At 35.6% G+C, this 20,448-nt stretch overlaps 2 protein-coding genes across 4 annotated transcripts; both read right to left on the minus strand.

The window, feature by feature from the left end:
• Positions 1 to 9,366: 9,366 nt before the first annotated feature.
• Positions 9,367 to 13,864, minus strand: LOC110868037 (soluble inorganic pyrophosphatase). Of its 3 annotated transcripts, none has more exons than XM_035975727.1 (9): positions 13,744 to 13,864; positions 11,789 to 11,906; positions 11,606 to 11,634; positions 11,438 to 11,503; positions 10,783 to 10,890; positions 10,085 to 10,150; positions 9,838 to 9,958; positions 9,681 to 9,762; positions 9,367 to 9,591 (listed from the first exon to the last, which is right to left on the minus strand). In XM_035975727.1, the coding sequence occupies exons 1-9, from the start codon at positions 13,825 to 13,827 to the stop codon at positions 9,549 to 9,551; spliced, it is 717 nt and encodes a 238-aa protein (XP_035831620.1). In that variant the 5' UTR covers positions 13,828 to 13,864; the 3' UTR covers positions 9,367 to 9,548. The 3 variants fall into 3 exon arrangements, with proteins under 3 accessions (XP_035831620.1, XP_035831621.1, XP_035831622.1); XM_035975728.1 differs by having other exon boundaries at positions 13,633 to 13,760; XM_035975729.1 differs by lacking the exon at positions 10,783 to 10,890.
• A 4,343-nt stretch (positions 13,865 to 18,207) lies between these two features.
• On the minus strand, positions 18,208 to 19,423 carry LOC118480213 (glutathione S-transferase T3-like). The gene is made up of 3 exons (XM_035974940.1): positions 19,351 to 19,423; positions 18,466 to 18,785; positions 18,208 to 18,378 (listed from the first exon to the last, which is right to left on the minus strand). Exons 1-3 carry the CDS (start codon positions 19,421 to 19,423, stop codon positions 18,208 to 18,210), a joined length of 564 nt encoding a protein of 187 aa, XP_035830833.1.
• Positions 19,424 to 20,448: the final 1,025 nt, after the last annotated feature.

The following is a 20,448-nucleotide window of genomic DNA, read 5'->3' on the forward strand; positions in this document are numbered from 1 at the left end:
TCCGATGATTCCGCCATCGGTTGGGGTGTGACAACTATTGTTGTATGAAAACTCCACTAAAGGTGTGCGTTCAGTCTGCCCATCCGTCTGAGGGTGATAAGCTGTGCTCATGTCTAGACGTGAGCCAAAGGATTTGTGCATCACCTGCCACAAATCAGATGCAAGGCGTGGGTCTCGATCAGAAATGATGGAAGTTGGCACTTTGTGCCTAGCGAGTGTAGAAAACTTGTCGGTTTCCTTGATTGCCAGAAAGTGTGTAGACTTGGTTAGTCGATCCACGATCACCCAGATGGTGTCGTTTCCTCACTGAGATCTAGGTAAGCCAGTGACGAAATCCATGGAAATCTGCTCCCATTTCCATGTTGGGGTCTGTGGTTGTTGGAGTAGTCCTGATGGCTTCTGGTATTCAAACTTAACCCTAGCACAAGTCAAGCATTTTATTAACATAGGTCGCTATGTTAGCTTTTATGTGAGGCCACCAGTACAAAGTTTTGAGGTCTTGGTACATCTTGTCAGAACCAGGGTGCACCGAGTAACGAGATTTGTATGCTTCGTCCATCACAAGCTCTCGTAGGTTTCCATAGAACGGAACTCAAATGCGTTCCATGAAATAATAGGTACCATCTTCCTTGCATACGAGTTGCTTTTCCATGCCCCGCAGGGACTCAGCTTTTAGGTTCTCTTCCTTCAATGCTTCAACCTGAGCGTCACGGATTTGGGTAAGAAGACTGGAGTGGATAGTAAGCTGTAACGCATGTACACGCTTACGTTTGGTTTCCTTACGAATGAGAGCATCGGCCACCTCGTTGGCCTTTTATGGATGATACGTGATTGCGCACTTGTGGTTGTTAAGGAGTTCGACCCATCGACACTATCGCATGTTCAACTCCTTCTGATCCAAGATATGCTGGAGACTCATGTGATCGGTGTAGATGGTGCACTTGGTACCGTATAAGTAATGTCTCCATATCTTGACTGCAAACACTACCACTCCCAACTCTACATCGTGGGTAGTGTAGTTCTTTTCGTAAACCTTGAGTTGGCATGATGCGTAAGCAATAACTTTCTCACGTTGCATCAACACACAACCAAGTCCTTGGATTGACGCGTCACAACAAACAACGAAGTCTTATGTGCCTTCAGGTAACGAAAGAATGGGTGCGTTACAAAGTTTCACCTTCAATTGTTGAAACGCGGATTCCTGAGTATCACCCCCATCGGTAGGTGACACCCCTCTGAGTTATAGTAAGAGGCTGTGCAATCTTCAAGAAATCCTTCGAGTCAATCTTGGATGGATCAACGTGAATCCCATCTTCATTGACTACGTGGCCTAGGAAATGGACTTCACGAAACCAAAAGTCACATTTTGAAAACTTAGCGTAGAGCTGTTCTGTTCGAAGAAGTTCCAGAATAAGTCGCAGATGATGCTCGTGTTCCTCCTGACTCTTAGAATAGATCAGGATGTCGTCAATGAGAGCAATAACGAACTTATCTAAGTATGGTTTGCACACTCGGTTCATGAGATCAATGAAAACCGCAGGTGCGTTTGTCAACCGAAAGGCATAACCAGAAACTCGTGGTGTCAGTAACGAGTCCTGAATGTTGTCTTGTAGATGTCTTCGTCTCGGACTCTCAGCTGATGATAGCCCGATTTCAGATCAATCTTATAATAGAAGCTCGACCCTTGCATCTGGTCGAACATATCATCGATGCGCGGAAGGGGATAACGATCCTTCACGGTAAGTACCGTCTGGTTGAGTTCGCGGTAGTCTATGCACATACGGAAAGTATCGTCTTTCTTCATAACAAACAAGACTGGGGCTCCCCAGGGCGAAGAACTTAGGACGAATGAAACCTTTGTCCAAAAGTTCCTATAGTTGTGTGGACAACTCTTCCAATTCAGATGGGGTTAAGCGATAAGGTGTACGAGTTATAGGTGCCGCTCCAGGGGTTAGCTCGATTTGGAACTCGACTTGGCGAGGGTGCGGAAAACCAGGTAATTCCTCAGGAACTACCTCAGGAAAGTCGCGTATGATCGGGATGTCTTCAATCTTCTTCTCCTTCGTTGAAGTATCGGTAACAAGGGCTAGAATGGTAGTGTGGCCCTTTCGTAGACACTTCTGGGCCTTAAGGAACGAGATGATGCCCACAACAGCACCACTCTTGTCAATATGACTAGTGAGAGGTTCATCGTTAGGACGAGACATTATGTTTGACACACGCACGGTTATACGAGGCAAGGTATCACACAGTCATTGTACAAGCTTTCAAAACATGCAATTTAAGGTAGGGTAACAACTCAACATAAGAAGCATTTTCGAAATAAAATAAAAAAAATCTGATCAACATAAACCGTAAAAGTCGCTACAATGTATTTCCGCAAACGTTTTAAACATCGCGATTGTTTTATGCAAAACAAAAGAAGTAGGTAGATAGACTAGTGGAAAAACGGGTCAGTCGTCGACTCCACTGTCTCCCCCGTCTGAGTCTTCATCCGCCGGTGCCTCCTCCGGCTCTTCTACTGGTTCTTCCTCCGGAATCTCTTCTGGCTCTTCATCGGACTCTGCCTCCAGCCCTTGCTTCAAATCATTGGTTCTCTTAAAGAGCACTCGTATCTGCTCTTCTTGAGCTTCTACACGCCCCTCTAGGGTAGCAGCTTGTTTCAGCAAGGTCTGATTTTGTTCCATTAAGATATGGTTTTGCTCTATCAACATCTGATTATATTCCCTAAGGGCCTTCATCACTGCAGACTCAGTTTGGGCGCTAATTGGATTAACTGGTAGCGCATACGTAGGTCGGGAGGACGACTCCCCGCCCTGCGCAAGTCTCTTACAATAAGTCGAACACGTCTCCACTTGACGCGAGGGTAAGTGCGTAACAGCGGGTGCCTGAGGCTGATCAGATGATGCGGATGATGTAGACATGCCTGTCGAGTTAATGACGTAACACACATGTTAAACAAAAAGAATACACATTAATAAACACTAAGCGAGAACGTCGATGCAGGGGTATGGAAAAGAATGACCAAAAGAGGGTTTGACATAAGCATATTAAGTTCCAAATAACTCTATGAACTAAGCATACCATAAGTAACACACCATGCAAAAGTAAACTATCAAGTAGGCAGTATTAACATAAATCATATCGCCTATAATGTTGAGCCTTGCACGTGGAGCGAAGCGTCGTTATGGATTGTTGAGCACTGAACAGGTTATAGTCTGGTTTTGTCAAAAGGATTTTTCCCCTTTTTAAAACCAAGTTCACTATAACCAATGGCTCTGATACCAATCTGTCACACCCTCAAAAATCCACAAGCAGAGTATTACCGCGAGGCGTGTGACTAACCAGGATCATACCACCAATCATACTGAACATTAAGTAAAGTAAAGTAAAACCAACGCAAACAAAACGTTTCGTGTTCACAAAACCAAAGTCCAAAACCAAGTTTAAAAGTTAGCGGAAGTATAAAGTCTAAAACCCATTAGTAGTTTAAAAGCATAAAGTTTAATGTTAGGAATCCAACAATTGATTCCTAGCCACAACGTCCACTCCTCGTGCAAGCTCCATCGATGTACCTAGCGACCTGCAAAGCATGCAGTAGTGTGTCAACAAAAAGTTGGCGAGTTCACAGTTGGTTGTTCATTTTAATGTTGTTCCAAAAACCATAAGTTGTTAAGTTTCTTGTTTTTTATAAAAACATGCCATGGGGAGCTACCCCACTATTTTAAACCACTAAACCCGTTACCATATCGACTACTGAATGAAGTTATGTTGAGTGCCCCAAGTCAATGTCTATCATCATTGACTAAGTGCCAAAGTATATTAGACCACGCCCGTCCTCTGCGGCACGGTGTGAGGCTTGTCAGACCTAATAGCGCTATTTAACTAATAACCCGTTCGCTATTGGCCCGGTGATTAAGTCGATATATAATATGGGGGACTTAATATAGAGATGTTGTCTAGTATGCTTAAGACATGTATTATAACGGTTGTCGCCCTTCCCAAGGAGGGCGGAGGTACGTATTCTACCTAAGGAGAATACGCAAGTTGCATCCCACCCAAGGGGGATAGTTGTTATTTAACCCATTCCCAAACCACCGGGAATCCCATGCTTTGATGAAAAGTGTGAACTCGCCTTCGATTGCTCGGTTGGTTTCTAAAAATGGTTAGGAGTCAAGGTAGGTCAATCACGTCCTAATACGATTACCGTTTAGTTTATTAGTATGTTCAAATACTTCACAAAGCTCCTACACGTATCTAACATGTACCATGCACTCACTTTGACAATTTACGCACATATACATATTCCACCTATAAGGCTATAACTACTCATGGTCAAGCACATAATACTTCACATAACACTTTTGTTGACATTAAACAAGTTGGATGATTATCAGATAGCATAAACGACATTTAGATACGCAAATAACAACTTATAACGTTTCAACTCTTACGTCCAGAACTGGGCTGTTTTCGGGTATTTTTATAAAATAGTTATCTTATTCCAAAAATTCTAAATAATTTACAGAACGTTCTAAGTGGTCCACGTCACCTTGTATAAAAATCTCGAAACCTACTTCATTACTGATTATTTAATAAAAATCATTTACTGGGCTGCAGTCAGATTCGTCACTTTCTGACTGCAGTCCACGGAACAATTCATTTAAAAATCATCGTCAGCCCGATTGGTGAAATTCCAGTTGGAGATTTTCGGCAACATCTGTGCCCAGCTATTGTACGAAATTCACCGCCTAACTCTATGCAATTTACAAGCTATAACGAAAAGCGTAACATAAATTTTCTGCAGAAAAAACGCAGCTATTGCTGCTATCAAAAACAGTCCTTTAAAAATAGTAAACGACCTCAGAAAAATGCGATTCCAGCGCCATTTGAAGCGTTTTTCAAAAATGTATGTTTTAGACTTCAGAAAATCATTTTTTCGATAAATAACGACCAGTTTACAGCTAACTGAAGTTGACTGCAGAATCCTAGATAGATTCTGTTTCAGCTCTAGTCGTTACCCGAACTCTACAAACAATAAATTTTGGAACCCAATGAACCATATACTTTAATCACGGCAGGTTTGTATCACAATATAGATCATGTAACAATCAACTTATCACTAACCACTAGATTTAGCCCATAAAAAACACCCGAGAGACCTATCCGAACTCGCGATTCATCCCGACTTCAACTTTAATCTAACCATAGAACGCAGCTACAAAACTCAAAACGCACATGGGGATGTCAAATGTGTATGTGGGCCGATAAAAAGGAAGTAAATGGAGGCAATATGTGCAGCCATTTAATCTTGTTATTACTATTATTTATTTATTTTTCTTTTAACAATTCTAATAAATTCACTAATAAGTACAATAATTCAACTAATCTACGCCACGATTTAAACGGTTCGGGTTGGTACAACACGGTAAGGATTTGGTTTCGAGTCATATGTTTGCACACTATACATAAAATAAGTATAAATTTAATTCGTCACATAAGATAAGTATATATATTTATTTTGTAAAAGCAAAACGAATATTTTTACCTCGAAGTTACGGGTTGTCATAGGTTCCAATTCAATACCTGGAACTGGGTTTCCCAATACCCGAACTGGGTTTTCCAGATACCCGAAAATATATATGTTATTTTAAGTTCCTTCAATTAATATATATATATATATATATATATATATATAAATCTTTATTTTTATATTTTTAAGTTTTATATCTTTGTGATATCTGAAGTTTCTAATTACTATGCTGTCTTATATGGTTTTTAGGAAAAAAAATAATATATTTGTAGGCAAAAGATCAAATACAAATAATCTTAACATACTAAACATACAAATTGAAGGAAAACCCAAAAAGACAAGGTGGCATTTTTGTAATTACCACCAACTATCAAAGTTACAACAAAAAATACCTAAAAAACACAAATTTTTTTTAACATTTTTTATTAAAAAATCGCTACATTTCGTTAGCAAAAAAAAAAAGAAAATTTTTTTTTTTTGGCTGCTACTAAAAGTAGCGATTTTTTAATAAAAAATGTTAAAAAAATAAAATAAAATAATTTGTGTGTTTTTTTTTATTTTTTTAGATTTTTTTAGGTTTTTTGGGGGGTTTAGTTTTTAGCATTTTAGCTTGGGGGGGGGGGTTAGGTTTTTTTAGGTTTTTGGGGGGTGTGGGGGGGAGGTTTTTTTTAGGTTTTTGGGGGGTGGGGGGAGTGGTTAGGTTTTTTTAGGTATATTTGTAGAGTAACTTTGATAGTTATTGATAATTACAAAAATGCCACCTTGTCTTTTTGAGTTTTCCTTCAATTTGTATGTTTAGTATGTTAAGATTATTTGTACAAGAACTTTACCCTATATTTGTAACAAAAAAAAGTTGCAACCTCAAAATTGGTGTTTTTTTGCGTACTAGACAAGTTTTTTTTCATACCCAAAAATAGGGTATTATAATACCCGGGAACCGGTTTCATATCCGAACCGGAACCGGTACATAAGGTATGGTCAATAACCGGAACATGGTATAGCAATACCCGATTTTCCCTTTTAATTCAATATCCGGAACCGGTTCCATACCCGGAACTGGTAATTGAAAATGCCCAATATGTGCAGCTCTAACCACATGGAGTGATAATCCTGCAGTTTCCAATAGTCCATTGATAAATTCCCTATTTAATTTAAAAATTATCGTAAAAAAAAAGCATATTTCGTTACTGAAGTAGAATAGGAGACAATGGCCCCAAACAATCCATACTACACACTGGCAAAATCGGCTTTGGGTGGATTTTCTTTTCTTTATAGAATGGTAAATTCACACGCCCTTTAATCATATTCCTACAGAACTAAAACTCTCAACCATTAGGGGAACGTTTTCTACACACCTTGATACTGCTAAGATATAAATCTCACACACCCTCTAATCCTACTTCTAAATGTACTAAGTAGGTAATGGATCAAACGGGTTCTCGCGCATGAGTCTAAATGGTATGGGCGGGATACATTTTACTCTTTTAGATCCAACACGTTTTCTACAACATTGAGCTATGTAACATTGTAACCTCAATTCAAAAACACGATTACACAAAGAACACAATACAACCACCGCTCTATTTGATACACCCGGAAATCATAAGCGTAAAGACAGTGAAATCTGTTACAAAGGAATTGTGTTTATAACCTATAGCCAACCATTTTATAATTTTTGGTCTAGTTCAAAGTTTTAAACTAGTTTATATTGTAATTAATACCATATTCATATTGTATTCTACTTATTATGAGTGATATTCTCCTAAACATTGTACCCACCACCTAAAGATTTGTACAATAACTATTTATACCTCATTAGTGATATTCTACTTATTATGAGTGATATTCTCCTAAACATTGTACCCACCACCTAAAGATTTGTACATAACACCTCACCAGACTTACCAACTTTTTTATATCTGTATGAAGTATACATTAATAATAGGAGTGGCAAAATGGGTGGGTTGGGTAGGTTTGGGTAATGGGTTAGGATGGGCATGGGTTAGAATGGGTTTGGGTTAGAATTGGTTTAGTAAGAAATGGGTTAGAATAGGTTTAGGTCAAGATGGGTTTTTGTCCAGATGTATTTGGGCATGATAAAAAATTCAAAAAATCCAAAAAGACATAAAAAAAATCAAAAAAATAATAAAAAATTCAAAAAATTCTAAAAAATAAAAATTAAATTTAAAAAATAAAAAAAATAATAAAAAATAAAAAAAATTGTAAAAAATAAAAAAATTCAAAAAAATCAAAAAATTCTAAAAATCGAAAAAATTCTAAAAAAAAATCAAAAATAATAAAAAATCCAAAAAATTCTAAAAAATCCAGAAAAATCAAAAAAATTCTAAAAAATTGAAAAAATTCTAAAAAAAATCAAAAAATTCTAAAAAATAAAAAAAATCCAAAAAATAATAAAAAAATCCAAAAAATTCTAAAAAATCCTAAAATTATAAAAAATCAAAAAAATTTAAAAAAAAATCCAAAAATTCAAAAATATCAAAAAATTAAAAAATCAAAAAAAATCTAAAAAATAAAAAAATAATAAAAATCTCTAAAATATAAAAAAATTCTAAAAATCAAAAAAATCTAAAAAATAATAAAAAATCCTAAAAAATCCAAAAAATTCAAAAAAAGCAAAAAAAATCTAAAATATAATAAAAATATAAAAAAATAAGAAAAATAAAAAAATTTCAAAAAATAATAATAAAATAAAAAATTCTAAAAAAAAATCAAAAAAATCAAAGAAATTCTAAGAAGTAAAAAACTCTAAAAAATCAAAAAATTCTAAAAAATCAAAAAATTCTAAAAAATCTCAAAAATCATAAAATATTCTAAAAAATAAAAACATTTATTATTTTTTTTATTTTTTAGATTTTTTTTATGTTAAAGAATTTTTGGATTTTTTATTATTTTTTTATTTTTTAAGAATTTTTGTCCTTTTAATTTTTTTAATTTTTATGATTTATTACAATTTTTTTATTATTTTTTTTTGATGTTTTAGAATTTTTTGGATTTTTTATTATTTTTTTATTTTTTTAGAATTTTTTTTATTTTTGAATTTTTTGTATTTTTTTTTGAATTTTATTATTTTTTTGATTTTTTAGAATTTTTTGGATTTTTTTATTAATTTTTTTATTTTTAGAATTTTTTGGATTTTTTATTATTTTTTTGATTTTTTTGGATTTTTTATTATTTTTTTGATTTTTTAGAATTTTTTGGATTTTTTTTATTTTTTTATTTTTTTGATTTTTTTTTATTTTTTTCGAATTTTTTGGATTTTTATTATTTTTTTGATTTTTTATTATTTTTTAGAATTTTTTTGATTTTTTAGATATTTTTTTGATTTTTTATTATTTTTTGATTTTTTTTAGAATTTTTTCTTATTTTTTTGATTTTTTTATTATTTTTTGGATTTTTTTTATTATTTTTTATTTTTTAGAATTTTTTTTATTTTTTTGATTTTTTGGAAAATTTTTATTATTTTTAAATTTTTTATTATCTTTAAAATTTTTATTATTTGTGAAGCCAACATGTACGAACACTCGAATAGGATGAAAAATCCGTCTGTGATGCTGTTTTTGAGTTATCCATGTACCCTGCGTAATACCCATCATAACCCACAAATTATTTTAAATAGATATCATGTAACCCATCCTGACCCATCCTTCGTTTTTTCTTAACCCATCCTAACCCATTCTCATTTTTAAAATGACCCAAAATAACCCAAAAAACCCAAATGGGTTTTATTTGCCAGGCCTAATTAATAACATAACCATTTGAAAATAATAATTTAGAGGTTTTAATGGTTTATACATCAATAGTGTAAAGGATCATTGGTCAAACCTTGTGACTTAATTTGCAATTAAAATTAATACACATAACAACATAGTATAAATCATTGAAATCTGTCAACCATAACCACATGCATCCATTATAATACCCATTACAAGTTTTTCAAGTCTCTTGAGAGTCCTGTACCATATTACATGTTTCCGCACCAACAAACAGAATCCAATCACTGCCTCAAGCTTTCAACAATGTAAGAGGCATACAGATCCCTGTCATCACAAACATTCACGCGCTTAGATATAACATCGGTATATGCAAAAAAACAAACACATAAAGAGACGCAAGATTCCGGACTCACATGGAATACTCGATAGCTTTGACCGCATCTTCAGCAGGGAGGAAGTCGTTGACTTTCACTGACTTGTTCTCGTTCTTCTTGTCTGCATGCATCAAGTTAAGAATGCCAAAAACATGTTATATAGTATGTTCTACTTTTTACACAAATGTATGGATACAGTCCTCGAAGAAACGGCGGATCTCAGCAAGACGATGTGGCGGGAGTTCTTTGATGTCGGTGTAGTGACGGAATTCCGGGTCATCTGCACATACTGCTATGATTTTGTCGTCCCCTTCGCCCTATAAAAACAAAACATATTCCAAATGATCAAGTTGAAATTAAGTTGCGCCTGGTATGACCCAGTAAGTTACCTGACGAGTTCTCATGGTTAAAAAATAAAATAAAAAATAAAAAAACCAATTTACCTGATCAATCATAGGCATTAATCCGATAGCACGTGCGCGAAGGAAGGTGCCAGGCAGCACAGGTTCCTGTATATGGGAAATTAGAAAAAAATATGTGCATTAGTTGTTAATAGGGCTGTCCTTTTTACCCGAAACCCAAAACCCAACCTGAATCCGAAGCCACCCGAACCTGAATTAGAAAATATCAGGAAAACCCGAACCCGAATAAACCCGAAACCGACGAACCAGAATAAGCCAAAAATGACCGACCCGAACCTTAAATGGGTCGGATTCTCGGGTCACCTTTTCCCAACCAAAAACCCGAGCAACCTGTAAAAGAGCTCAAACATGTATTTGTCTTTATATAGCTACGTTTTTTTTTTGGAGTGTTTGGTATTTGGAAAATTAAGTTTTGGAATTTGATGTTTGAATTTGATGATATTTTTTTAGTAGCATGATGAATTTTAATGATATTTTGTGAAAAAGAAAAAGCAAAAACATTTTTCCCCATTTTACATCTAACCACCCAAATAACCCAAACCCGAACTTTAAATGGGTCGGTTATTGGGTCACTTTTTCTTAGCCAAAAACACGAAAACCCCGAAAAATGAAAAAATAAAAAACCCGAAGAACACCACTAGTTGTTAATTAAGTTGAATTCACGATGCGGTTAACTAAGTTCGATGATATCATATCTTAAAATAACTACATAAGAGTACCTGCATCAAAACCAACACATCCATGGGATCGCTATCTTCACAGATGGTTCTCGGAATGAACCCGTAGTTGTGTGGGTAAACCACCGAGGAGTAGAGAATCCGATCAACCTAATATTGAAACTTTATCCATCAACAATGCACCAGAAAACATAGATTCTGAAAGAGTAAAATGCCATTTTCGTCCCTGAGGTTTGGCCAGTTTTGCGACTGGTCCAAAAGTTTCTTTCTCCGTATCTGGATCCATGGGGTTTGAAATCTTGCCATTTTCATCCAAGTCATTAACTCCATCCAATATTCTCTGTTATATCATGGGTATTTCCGCCTTTTTTGTTTACTTACAGGGCAATTCGTTCTTTTTCACTTTATGTGCAAGCATTTAGCATAATGTACTAGTATTCAAAATACCCTTAACGGAGAAAAAAGACGAAAATACCTCTGACTTAACGGAGAAAAATGAATGGAGTTAACGAGCCGGACGAAAATGGCAAGATTTCAAACCTTTTGGATCCAGATGCAGAAAAACAAACCTTTGGACGAAAGTTGCAAAACTGGCCAAACCTCAGGACGAAAATGGCATTTTACTCATTCTAAAATGAAGATATACGAAACTGAAAAAAGTGTTCAGGGATGAGTAGTGAGCAATGAGAAGTTTTACCTTGATCAGGCCACTTGCTTTGTCAAGTTCATACTTGACTTTGCTACCTTTCCCGATTTCAACTACCTGTAACAAACTTACATAACTTAAGAAAAAACTTCTAGATTTACGAGAATCTAAATTTCACTTTCCGTAACATCATATTATTAGATATGTTGAGAAACGTACACAGTTGAAAACTGAAGGTGCACCTGGCCCTGAATACATCACAACAAAAACAGCTTTTAATAACAAAGCTTTGATGATCAAAACTATTTTTCTAAATAGAAAAAATTATATATAATCACACAATGCAAGACTTTTAAAAGTATGAATGATACAATATTTGGAAAATAAACAAAGTGTTTTAACCAATTTCCAAGTCATGCCAGGGATGAGCAGCAACGGATCTTCGTGACATAGAGCTGAGAATCCTTTCATTGAGTGCAACACGAGTACTTCCTTGTCCTTCGTGGTTATTCATGTTTACCTTCAATATTTGAAATCATTTTTGGTTTAAAATTAATATAAAATGCAAGCACTTTAAAAATTTAATAAATACTGTCAACAGAATGATGCAATCTTAATAATCTTGAATTTTTGTGATACAACACAAGTATATAACGTATGAGGCTATTTCACTGCAAATGAAGTATAAAAATACTGTCACAGAACCGTGTATGCTTCTACCATGTATGTATGCATCTATATTCACAGAACCATGTTCACGGAACTTTTATAGCGAGTTCACAGAATCACAGAACCTATACATTAAATCTATATCAAGCATACATGCATATGTGGGTTCATGCATGTATGTAATCTGATATAAATATACAGAATGCTTATACTATGTATGTCAAGACTCAAGACCACTACACAAATGGAAACCCCAGTTCAGATAACAATCCAACAAACAAACAGTTCTGGCCCAGAACTGTAACATGCCCAAACCTTCGAACCCTTTTTTGGAACCGACCCGCCCATGCTAATATAAGGTTCGATTCCCGGTTCCAATCTTTACCATTTAACAGGTTCCGGTTCTCGTGGTTCGGTCAAGTTTTGGACCATACAAAGGGTATCACAAACAACAGTTTGATCTTGAATTGTACTAGTTTTCATATTAACTTCGGATCCCAATGGCACCACAATTGACGACATGAAACAATCTTCTGAAAATTGCCAAAACAAGCAAATACCCTTTTGGTTGACAGTTGACACAAAATGTACAGAATTGTTTAAGGTATATGTCACCATCAACTCACCAACCAAACAACAATTCAAAAAACTAACGGTAAAACAATGTTACTAAATGGCAAAGCTTGAGATTTCCGACCGTGGGGAGGGGGGGGGGGAGTCATTGGACCTAAAAATTTCTACAAAACCGGAGAGTCGAAAACGTATATACCCAAAAATTTCTATACGAAAACTACATACTCCCCACTACTGAGCGAAAAGTTCGGGTGGTGTCGGCCGCCCCCTCCCGCCCCTTAAAAGCTTGGCCCATGGTTACTATCAAACTCTCCCATTTACCTTTTGAGAACATAGCCTCATTATGAAGAAAGAATGTGTATTACATCCCATTTTTTCTACACAAAGAAATTATGCTCATTTCCATGGTAATTTATTTTTCCACTAAACATTTCACTTTACTCCTCAAATGATATGACTTGATTATTACTTACTAGTTCCATAAACTAATAATTCTCCTAATTAAATATCAAAACATTATCATTACATAAAACATTTCTAAATTCTCCAAAAATCAGAGTTAACAGATTCACATAAAAGACACATGTGCATCTTCATCTGGCGTAAAATTAGTAGATCTGATAAATCACAGCAATAATCTATTATTAACTAGAGATCTGACACTTAATATAAAAATATGCTTTATACCTTTAAATAAATTAAAAAATATATTAATCACCAAATCGAAGATAGATACAACGAAATTATAAAAATATTATTATAAAATTGTAACATTAAACATTCAAACCCTAACACAATATAACACAAATTCTTCAATAATCAAACTCCAATTCATGCATTCATAAACTAACTACCAACACTGATCGATGAATAAAGTTAAACAGAAACAAGAGATCAAGATAACAATCGATCAACAAACTCAATCGCATTAACTTATACGTAGAAATCGATCGGAAAAAAAGAAAAACAAAATGCAATCAAGTTACTAACAGAAATAATATTACCGGAATACAGAACTGAAACGGTGAATTTGTATGTTAATGTTTTGAGTTTGATTATTAATGGAAGAATGATGAAATGAGTTGTAGATGATGAAGAAGATGTGAGAGACTTACAGAAAGTAGCAATATCTGGAGCGAAAAATGTGAGGAGAGAGAACGAAGAGAGATTTGGAAGGGTGGGTCGTAGAGTGGACGCATAATTGACTCTTTTTTTTTTGTACGAAAGCTACTTTTGGAACCGTTGGATTGGGAAGGAATATGATCGACGGCCGACAGATGGACAGGTGGCGGTGGTGGTACTTTGGTTAATATATTCGATGAATATTCTTTTCTATGAAAATAAAATAGAAAAATATTTTTTATGCATAGATCTATTTATTTTCCCATACAAAATTTGGTTTATAAGGCCATCCGTAGTCATAAAGCCCCTTGTGGGGCGTTATGCGACACGTGTCGTGCCACGTCACACGGGGGCTTTATGGGGCGTTATATCACTAGAGCCCGTAGTCATAAAGCCCCTACCCATCATTACCTAAATATTAATTTTCAATTTTATTAATTAATTATAAAAACCTTAACTGAATTTGATTGGTCCATTTTTGAAAAGAACATCCATAGCGGCGCCATGGATATAGCGCTGCATCCCTTTTTTTTGTTCATAGCGCCGGTGGGGGCGGTGTGGGCGGCGCCATAGCGGCGCTATGGCCCTTGGCCGCGCCCCACTACGCAAGACCTAAGAAGAAAGACATAGGGGGTGTTTAGCCTAGCTTTTTTACCTGAGTTTATAGTTTTTTTAGTTTATTTTTACAAAATAAGCACTAATTGGTGTTTGGTTTAGCTTTTTAAGCTTATGCTTATTAGTTTATATAAGCTAATTTCAAGAAGCTTATGGGAACATGGTTTTTTAGTTTATTTGAATAAGCTTATTTGAAAAAGATGGTTTTTTACTCATTATACACAATGATATTATACCCCTTCCCATAATACAAAATAACTTAAGAAACAACTAAAGATTAATTATTAATTATCAACTTGTAGAATATAAGCTAATCCAACCACTTAAAAATAGCTTATCAAATGAAAGAAAATAAGCATAAGCTACTTTAAATTTTAAGCATAAGCCAAAAAAATAAAAACTAGGCCAAACACCCCCTTAATATTAGGGTGGGGGTATGTTTCAATCACTCTAAAGGTGTTTGAGTGATTCTCTACCTAATAATATTATGTCATGTCAACTCCCCATTCTATTCCCTATTTTGCACTCAATCACTAGGTATGGTTCAATCACTCTAGGGTGTTTGAGTTATATATTTTTTATTTTCTAGAAATTATAAACTATGCATAAATAAATAAAACATATTTTAAACTAAATAAAAGTACTTTTAAGAGTTAAATGCTTGGTTGGTCCCTGTGATTTCTAAATATAGCAGACTTGGTCCCGGTGGTTTATTAATTACAAAGTTGGTTCCAGTGGTTGCAAATTTTGCACTCGGGTGATCCTTATCACTAAACTATGTTAATTTTCTCAGTTAAATGTATGCGAAATGACTAGATTGCCCCTAAACAATAAAAAAATAATAAAAGATAAAGATAGCCCACCCTTATCTTCTTCCTCACCCCCCTCTCTCTCTAAAACGCACCACCACCTCCACCGTCACCTTCAACCCACCACCCCCTCCACAATCACCTTCAACCCACCCCACCCCACCCCACCCCATCCCCACCCTTCAATTAACAATGGTAAAAACTTGTAGGCAGTGGCGGAGCCAGAAATTTTTTCTTATGGTGTCATTTTTTATGGATACCCCGGTTTATAGTAACTCGGAGTCAAACTTTTTGGATCGGTTCGGATCTAATCGGGTCAAATCACATAATAAAAACAAATATCATAGTAAAAGTACAATGTTATTGAATAAAAATACATAATAAAATTACAAAGTCATTTGAAAAAATGTATTTAATAGTTGCTTCGTACGCATTTTCATGTTTTGAAAACGATTCATAATGTTTTCAATGGCAACTTGCAAAAAAAAAAAAAAAAAAAAAAAAAAGCTTTTTTTTCATTATTCAAATGATCATCAAACATCCTGTTAGGTTAAACAATTGAAACAAAACCAAGTAGACGCGGGGCTATAATACTGGATTAGAAAAAATAAAAATTAAGCATAGACTTTTAATGATTTAAAGTATACTAATTAAATTCAAGTAACTGGGCTTAATATTTGAAATATAAATTTGTTTATTATATAATTCTTTGCCTCGCTTGCGGTGTGCACATATAATGTATATATGTGTGAGCGCTCCGGGGGCAAAAGTGAAATGGTACCAACTTTAACGTTATTTTACTAATTTCGTGAAAATAACGTTAAAAGCGGCGGACGGTTAATCATGCATCATGTGGTGACGTTAATAGCTGAAAGACACGGGGTACATGCACCAATCAGTCTATGTCCCAATTGTTTGAGTGTTATGTTTCTTAGGTCCAAGGCTTGATACAAAACTACAATCGAGCCGGGGGTCTCACTGGAAGCAGCCTCTCTATTCCCACAGGATAGAGGTAAGGCTGTCTACATCTACCCTCCTCAGACCCTACCATAGCTTTGCTATTGGTGGGATTTACTGAGTATGATGATGATGATGATGATATAATTCTTTTAGAAGAAAACAAAACAATGGTGTCGTTTGTAAAAAGACAATGGTGTCGCTAGTAAAAAACAACGGTGTCGTTCGAATTTTTCCTATTATACGTTGTATTTGCTACACATAATTCAATGGTGTCGGACGACACCGTTGTTCAATGTGGCTCCGCCACTGCTTGCAGGGACCTAGGAATTGGTGCTGGTGGTTTTTACCAACCTGGGTACCATTGTGGAACAAAACTACATTTACAGATGATGTGTGTCTCAGTAAAAATTGGGATCCCGACACTAATATGTACAGCAGTAGGACTAGTACACCATCCAGCATAAGTATCGAAGTTCATAAGCTCGAAAAACCCGTTATTCACAACCAAATTAAACGTCATTATTCACAACTAAATCAAACTTCATTCATATGTTATTTCAATCTAATCTATATTATAAGTTCAAATTGAACCTAATTTATGCAAACTGGAAATAAATAAAGAAGTTGCGAAGAGGGTTGTGGTTTGAATTAAATAAAGATGAATTGATCTAGACTTCTAGTGACAGATTCGTTGTGAAAAGTACAAGAACTGACCAAAGGGGGAACCAATGAATGACATAGAGATACGAAACTGTGGAACCCTAACTGATGAAAAGGCATCTAGTGCACAAAGTATGTAGAGGAAGATGACAAAGGGGTGAGCTCACTGAGTTGAAAACCTCGAAACTATGCGAGCCCCAAACTCCAAGAGAAAGTAGATAGCTTTGAATCGGTGAAATGGGGTTTTCCAAAATAGAAAGTAGTGCCGGTGGTGACGATGCATCTGGTTGTTAATTGAAGGCTGGGGTGGGTTGAAGGTGACTGGAGGTGGTGGTGGGTTGAAGGTGATGGTGGAGGTGGTGGAAGAGGGGTCATTTTTATTTTTTATTTTTTTATTGTTTAAGGGCAATCTAGTAATTTCGCATACACTTAACTCAGAAAATTAGTATGGGTTAGAGCATTCACATCCTAAGAGGAGAGGTTTTTATATTATAAAGGGTATAAAAGGTGGTTGTGAGTAGAGGAGAGAGAAAATGTTACTGTTCATCTGTATATTTGGGGGGACACTGTTCACCCGTTATAATTTTTTAATATATTTTGAAAGTGGTTGTGAGTGGAAGTTAGAGAAAAAATGTAATGATAATATTATTTAATTGAAATGAGAGAGAAAAAGTATTTGTTTTTAGTGGAAATATATTGATATAGGAGTTGTTTTTAGTGGAATGTATGTATAATTTGATGGATTGGATGTGAATGCTCTTAGTGATAAGGATCACCCGAGTGCAAAATTTGCAACCACTAGGACCAACTTTGTAATTAGTAAACCACTGGGATCAAGTCTGCAATATTTACAAACCACAGGGACCAACCAGGTATTTAACTCTACTTTTAATTAAAAAAAACACATTACATTTAAAACTAAAAAATTAAACCATAATAAACCTAATATTTAGAAATTGCATGGCCAATTATATTTTTTTGCGATATCTCATTTCCTTGCCAGAATAAACGGCAACATCTCGGGTGAAGCATGGTCGTGTGGCTCAGTAAATGTCTTCAAATCTCGATCATACATAAGTTGTTTCACCGCCTCGTGTTGTTCCGCCACTAACGCTATGGTGTCTTACTCGCGTTGTTCCGCCACTAACGCTATGGTGTCTTCCTCGCGTTTCTTTCTTATATTCGTCAACTCTATCGCCCGTGCTTTTTTTTTCTTTTTTCATAAGAGTGTATTGCACGAGCTTCTTGGTGAGGGCCTCTTTGCTATCGTTTGATGATGTTGCGGGCCTCTTTTCTTTCTTTTTTTGTCTTGTTGGTGAGGGGTCTACGTTTATGTCCGGTATATCGCTATTGAACTCAGTTCCCGGTGTACCCGTATTGTAGTTATCCGAATCGGACGTCTTTTTTTTATCCTTAACTTCCACTATCTTCACCCAACAATGGTACCGGTGCCCATTTGTCATGTTTACGAACGACTTCCCATGCCTCAATATGTTGAAAACCACTCGGATATTTGGGTTTGAAATCACTTAAAGCCCTATTCATGACGTCGACGTCGCTACACCCACTACCACGAATACGATCCTACATAGATAACAAATATATAGTAAAAAAAATAAACATAAATAATGTTGTGGAAAATATTTTTTAAATGTTCAAATAAAATATTACCGCTTGATGCCAAAGACCGTTGAAGTTGTTTATCTTAGTCAACATAGGCATCCATTTTGAACGTACTTGATGAACTGTTCGAGTACTTCCGCCGACCGTTTCGTTGTAATGGTCGAGAACTTTTTTCCAAAAACTGTCCCGTTTTTGTTGGTTTCCTTGTTTCTTGTTTAAAGAACAATGAACCCATGCCTTGGCTAAGGCCTCTTCATGTTTTTTCGTCCAAGTTTGACGCTCCGCCTTGACTCCCTTTTGTTTCGGCTCACTTGCTTCACCAATATCATCGTCTTCATCCTCATATTCTTCTTCGTCCTCGCCACTATCTACATCCAAATGTTGTGTTTCGGGGACAACCTCTAAATCTTGGTCTTCATCGTAGATAGGAAGTGGGCGCTCGACATTCTCTCTTGGTGATTGAATTGGCGGGGTCCTAAATGCAAATGGATTGAACTCGGTTGTGAAGCTTGGGTGTGAAAATATTTGTGGTGGAAAATTAGGTTGGGTGACATAAAAAGTTGGTTGTGAAGGTTGGGGGTAAAAAAATTGAGGTTGAGAGGTTGGTGAATATCCGTAGGAGGTTTGAACCGGTGCACTCGGACCTCTAAAACACCTTGTCTCGTTTGCGAAACCTTTTTTCTTTAATCCGTTCCTCGGCTAGCGGAACCTTTTTTCTTGGGTTCACCTTTGTTTTGTTTATCCATGGTATTTGTGGGTATAGAAAGAGAGATGTTTTGAAAGAGTTGTGTGTTTTAAAATGATTAAAAATTGTGGGTTTTATATAAATATATGCAACGGTCAAAAAAATATATGCAACAGACAATATGGCAACGGTCAAAAAAATAAATGGAACGGTCAAAAATATATATGCAACGGTCCAAAATGGCTCACCTTTCTCATCAATCAAATTGGTGACTATACACCGATTTCCCTCACCGAAATACCACTCACCAATTTCCCTCATCACCACGGTGTGGTCACCGATCGGTGACTCCACTCCCCCACACAGTGGCGGACTTATAGTGTGAGTAGGGGTAGCACGGGCTACCCCTCTACCCCGTCTCCGTAGTGTAAAAATACCACTTAACTTCATTTTCGTGGTGTTAAAATACCCCTCAACTCTGTTTCCGTTATATAAAGGATACACTTGATCCTAAAAAAAAAGGATACCCCTAACTTTTTGGGCTAATTCCGCCACTGCCCCCACACCACTCACCGATACCATACCGGCATACCGCCTACCCTTAGATCTATTTTCACCGTACCAAAATCTGGTTTAGAAGAAAGACATAATATTTGGTATATAAAGAACGGTGTATTGTGGTGAACTAAAATTGTAAAGAAAACAAAAGTGTGTTGTAAACGGTGGATGATTTCAACTTTTATACTTACCAGCACTTCTGTCTTATAACGACAAAATGTGAAACGCGATGATGATTTGAGTTGGCTCTTATTGTTTTATTTATATGTTATTTAATAATTGAAAAGAATAAAAAAACCACAAACTGCCCCACACACTAACTAGACCTCATACTCGTGCCTAGACCGAGCTTTACCAGTTGTCGTGTATCACGCTGACTTCGCCTACGTGACAGCCCCATCACGCCCTTGCATAGTATCATAACACATAGCCTAATAGCGAGAGATAGGTGATTGCATGTGTTTACAAAAAAAATTCCATTGTTTTTAACTTGTATTGGAATCAAACTAAGCCGAACTGTTATCTCGGTTTGTAAATATTGAGCCTTTGAAATGTTGTTAAAAAAGGTATAAATTTAAGTAAAAAGAAATAAAATAACAGAAGTATACATTAAAATTTAAGACTATGTAAGAATGTAATATATTATTTTTTTGTTATATAACTAGGATTATGTTAGTGGTCCAATTTAATTTGGTTTGATACTAACAGACGCTAAAGCAATCCGTAAACCAACCGTTTAGTTTGATTTGAAAATAAAAAATTGCTCATAAAGCCTCGTTCAAATAATT

Source organism: Helianthus annuus, chromosome 7 (genome assembly GCF_002127325.2).
Source record: "Helianthus annuus cultivar XRQ/B chromosome 7, HanXRQr2.0-SUNRISE, whole genome shotgun sequence".
Taxonomy (NCBI): domain Eukaryota; kingdom Viridiplantae; phylum Streptophyta; class Magnoliopsida; order Asterales; family Asteraceae; genus Helianthus; species Helianthus annuus.

Excerpts from the sequence above, each read along its gene's own strand:
- LOC110868037 (XM_035975727.1), bottom strand. The coding sequence starts at position 13,827 with ATGCGTCCACTCTACGACCCACCCTTCCAAATCTCTCTTCGTTCTCTC. Across the intron at positions 10,151-10,782 it reads ATGTGTTGGTTTTGATGCAG|GAACCTGTGCTGCCTGGCAC; the intron begins GTACTCTTATGT and ends TCCCATATACAG. Across the intron at positions 9,763-9,837 it reads CCGCCGTTTCTTCGAGGACT|ACAAGAAGAACGAGAACAAG; the intron begins GTATCCATACAT and ends TGATGCATGCAG.
- LOC118480213 (XM_035974940.1), bottom strand. The coding sequence starts at position 19,423 with ATGAGGGAAATTGGTGAGTGGTATTTCGGTGAGGGAAATCGGTGTATA. Across the intron at positions 18,786-19,350 it reads CAATTTGATTGATGAGAAAG|ATAGTGGCGAGGACGAAGAA; the intron begins GTGAGCCATTTT and ends ATTTGGATGTAG. Across the intron at positions 18,379-18,465 it reads ACGGTCTTTGGCATCAAGCG|GATCGTATTCGTGGTAGTGG; the intron begins GTAATATTTTAT and ends TTATCTATGTAG.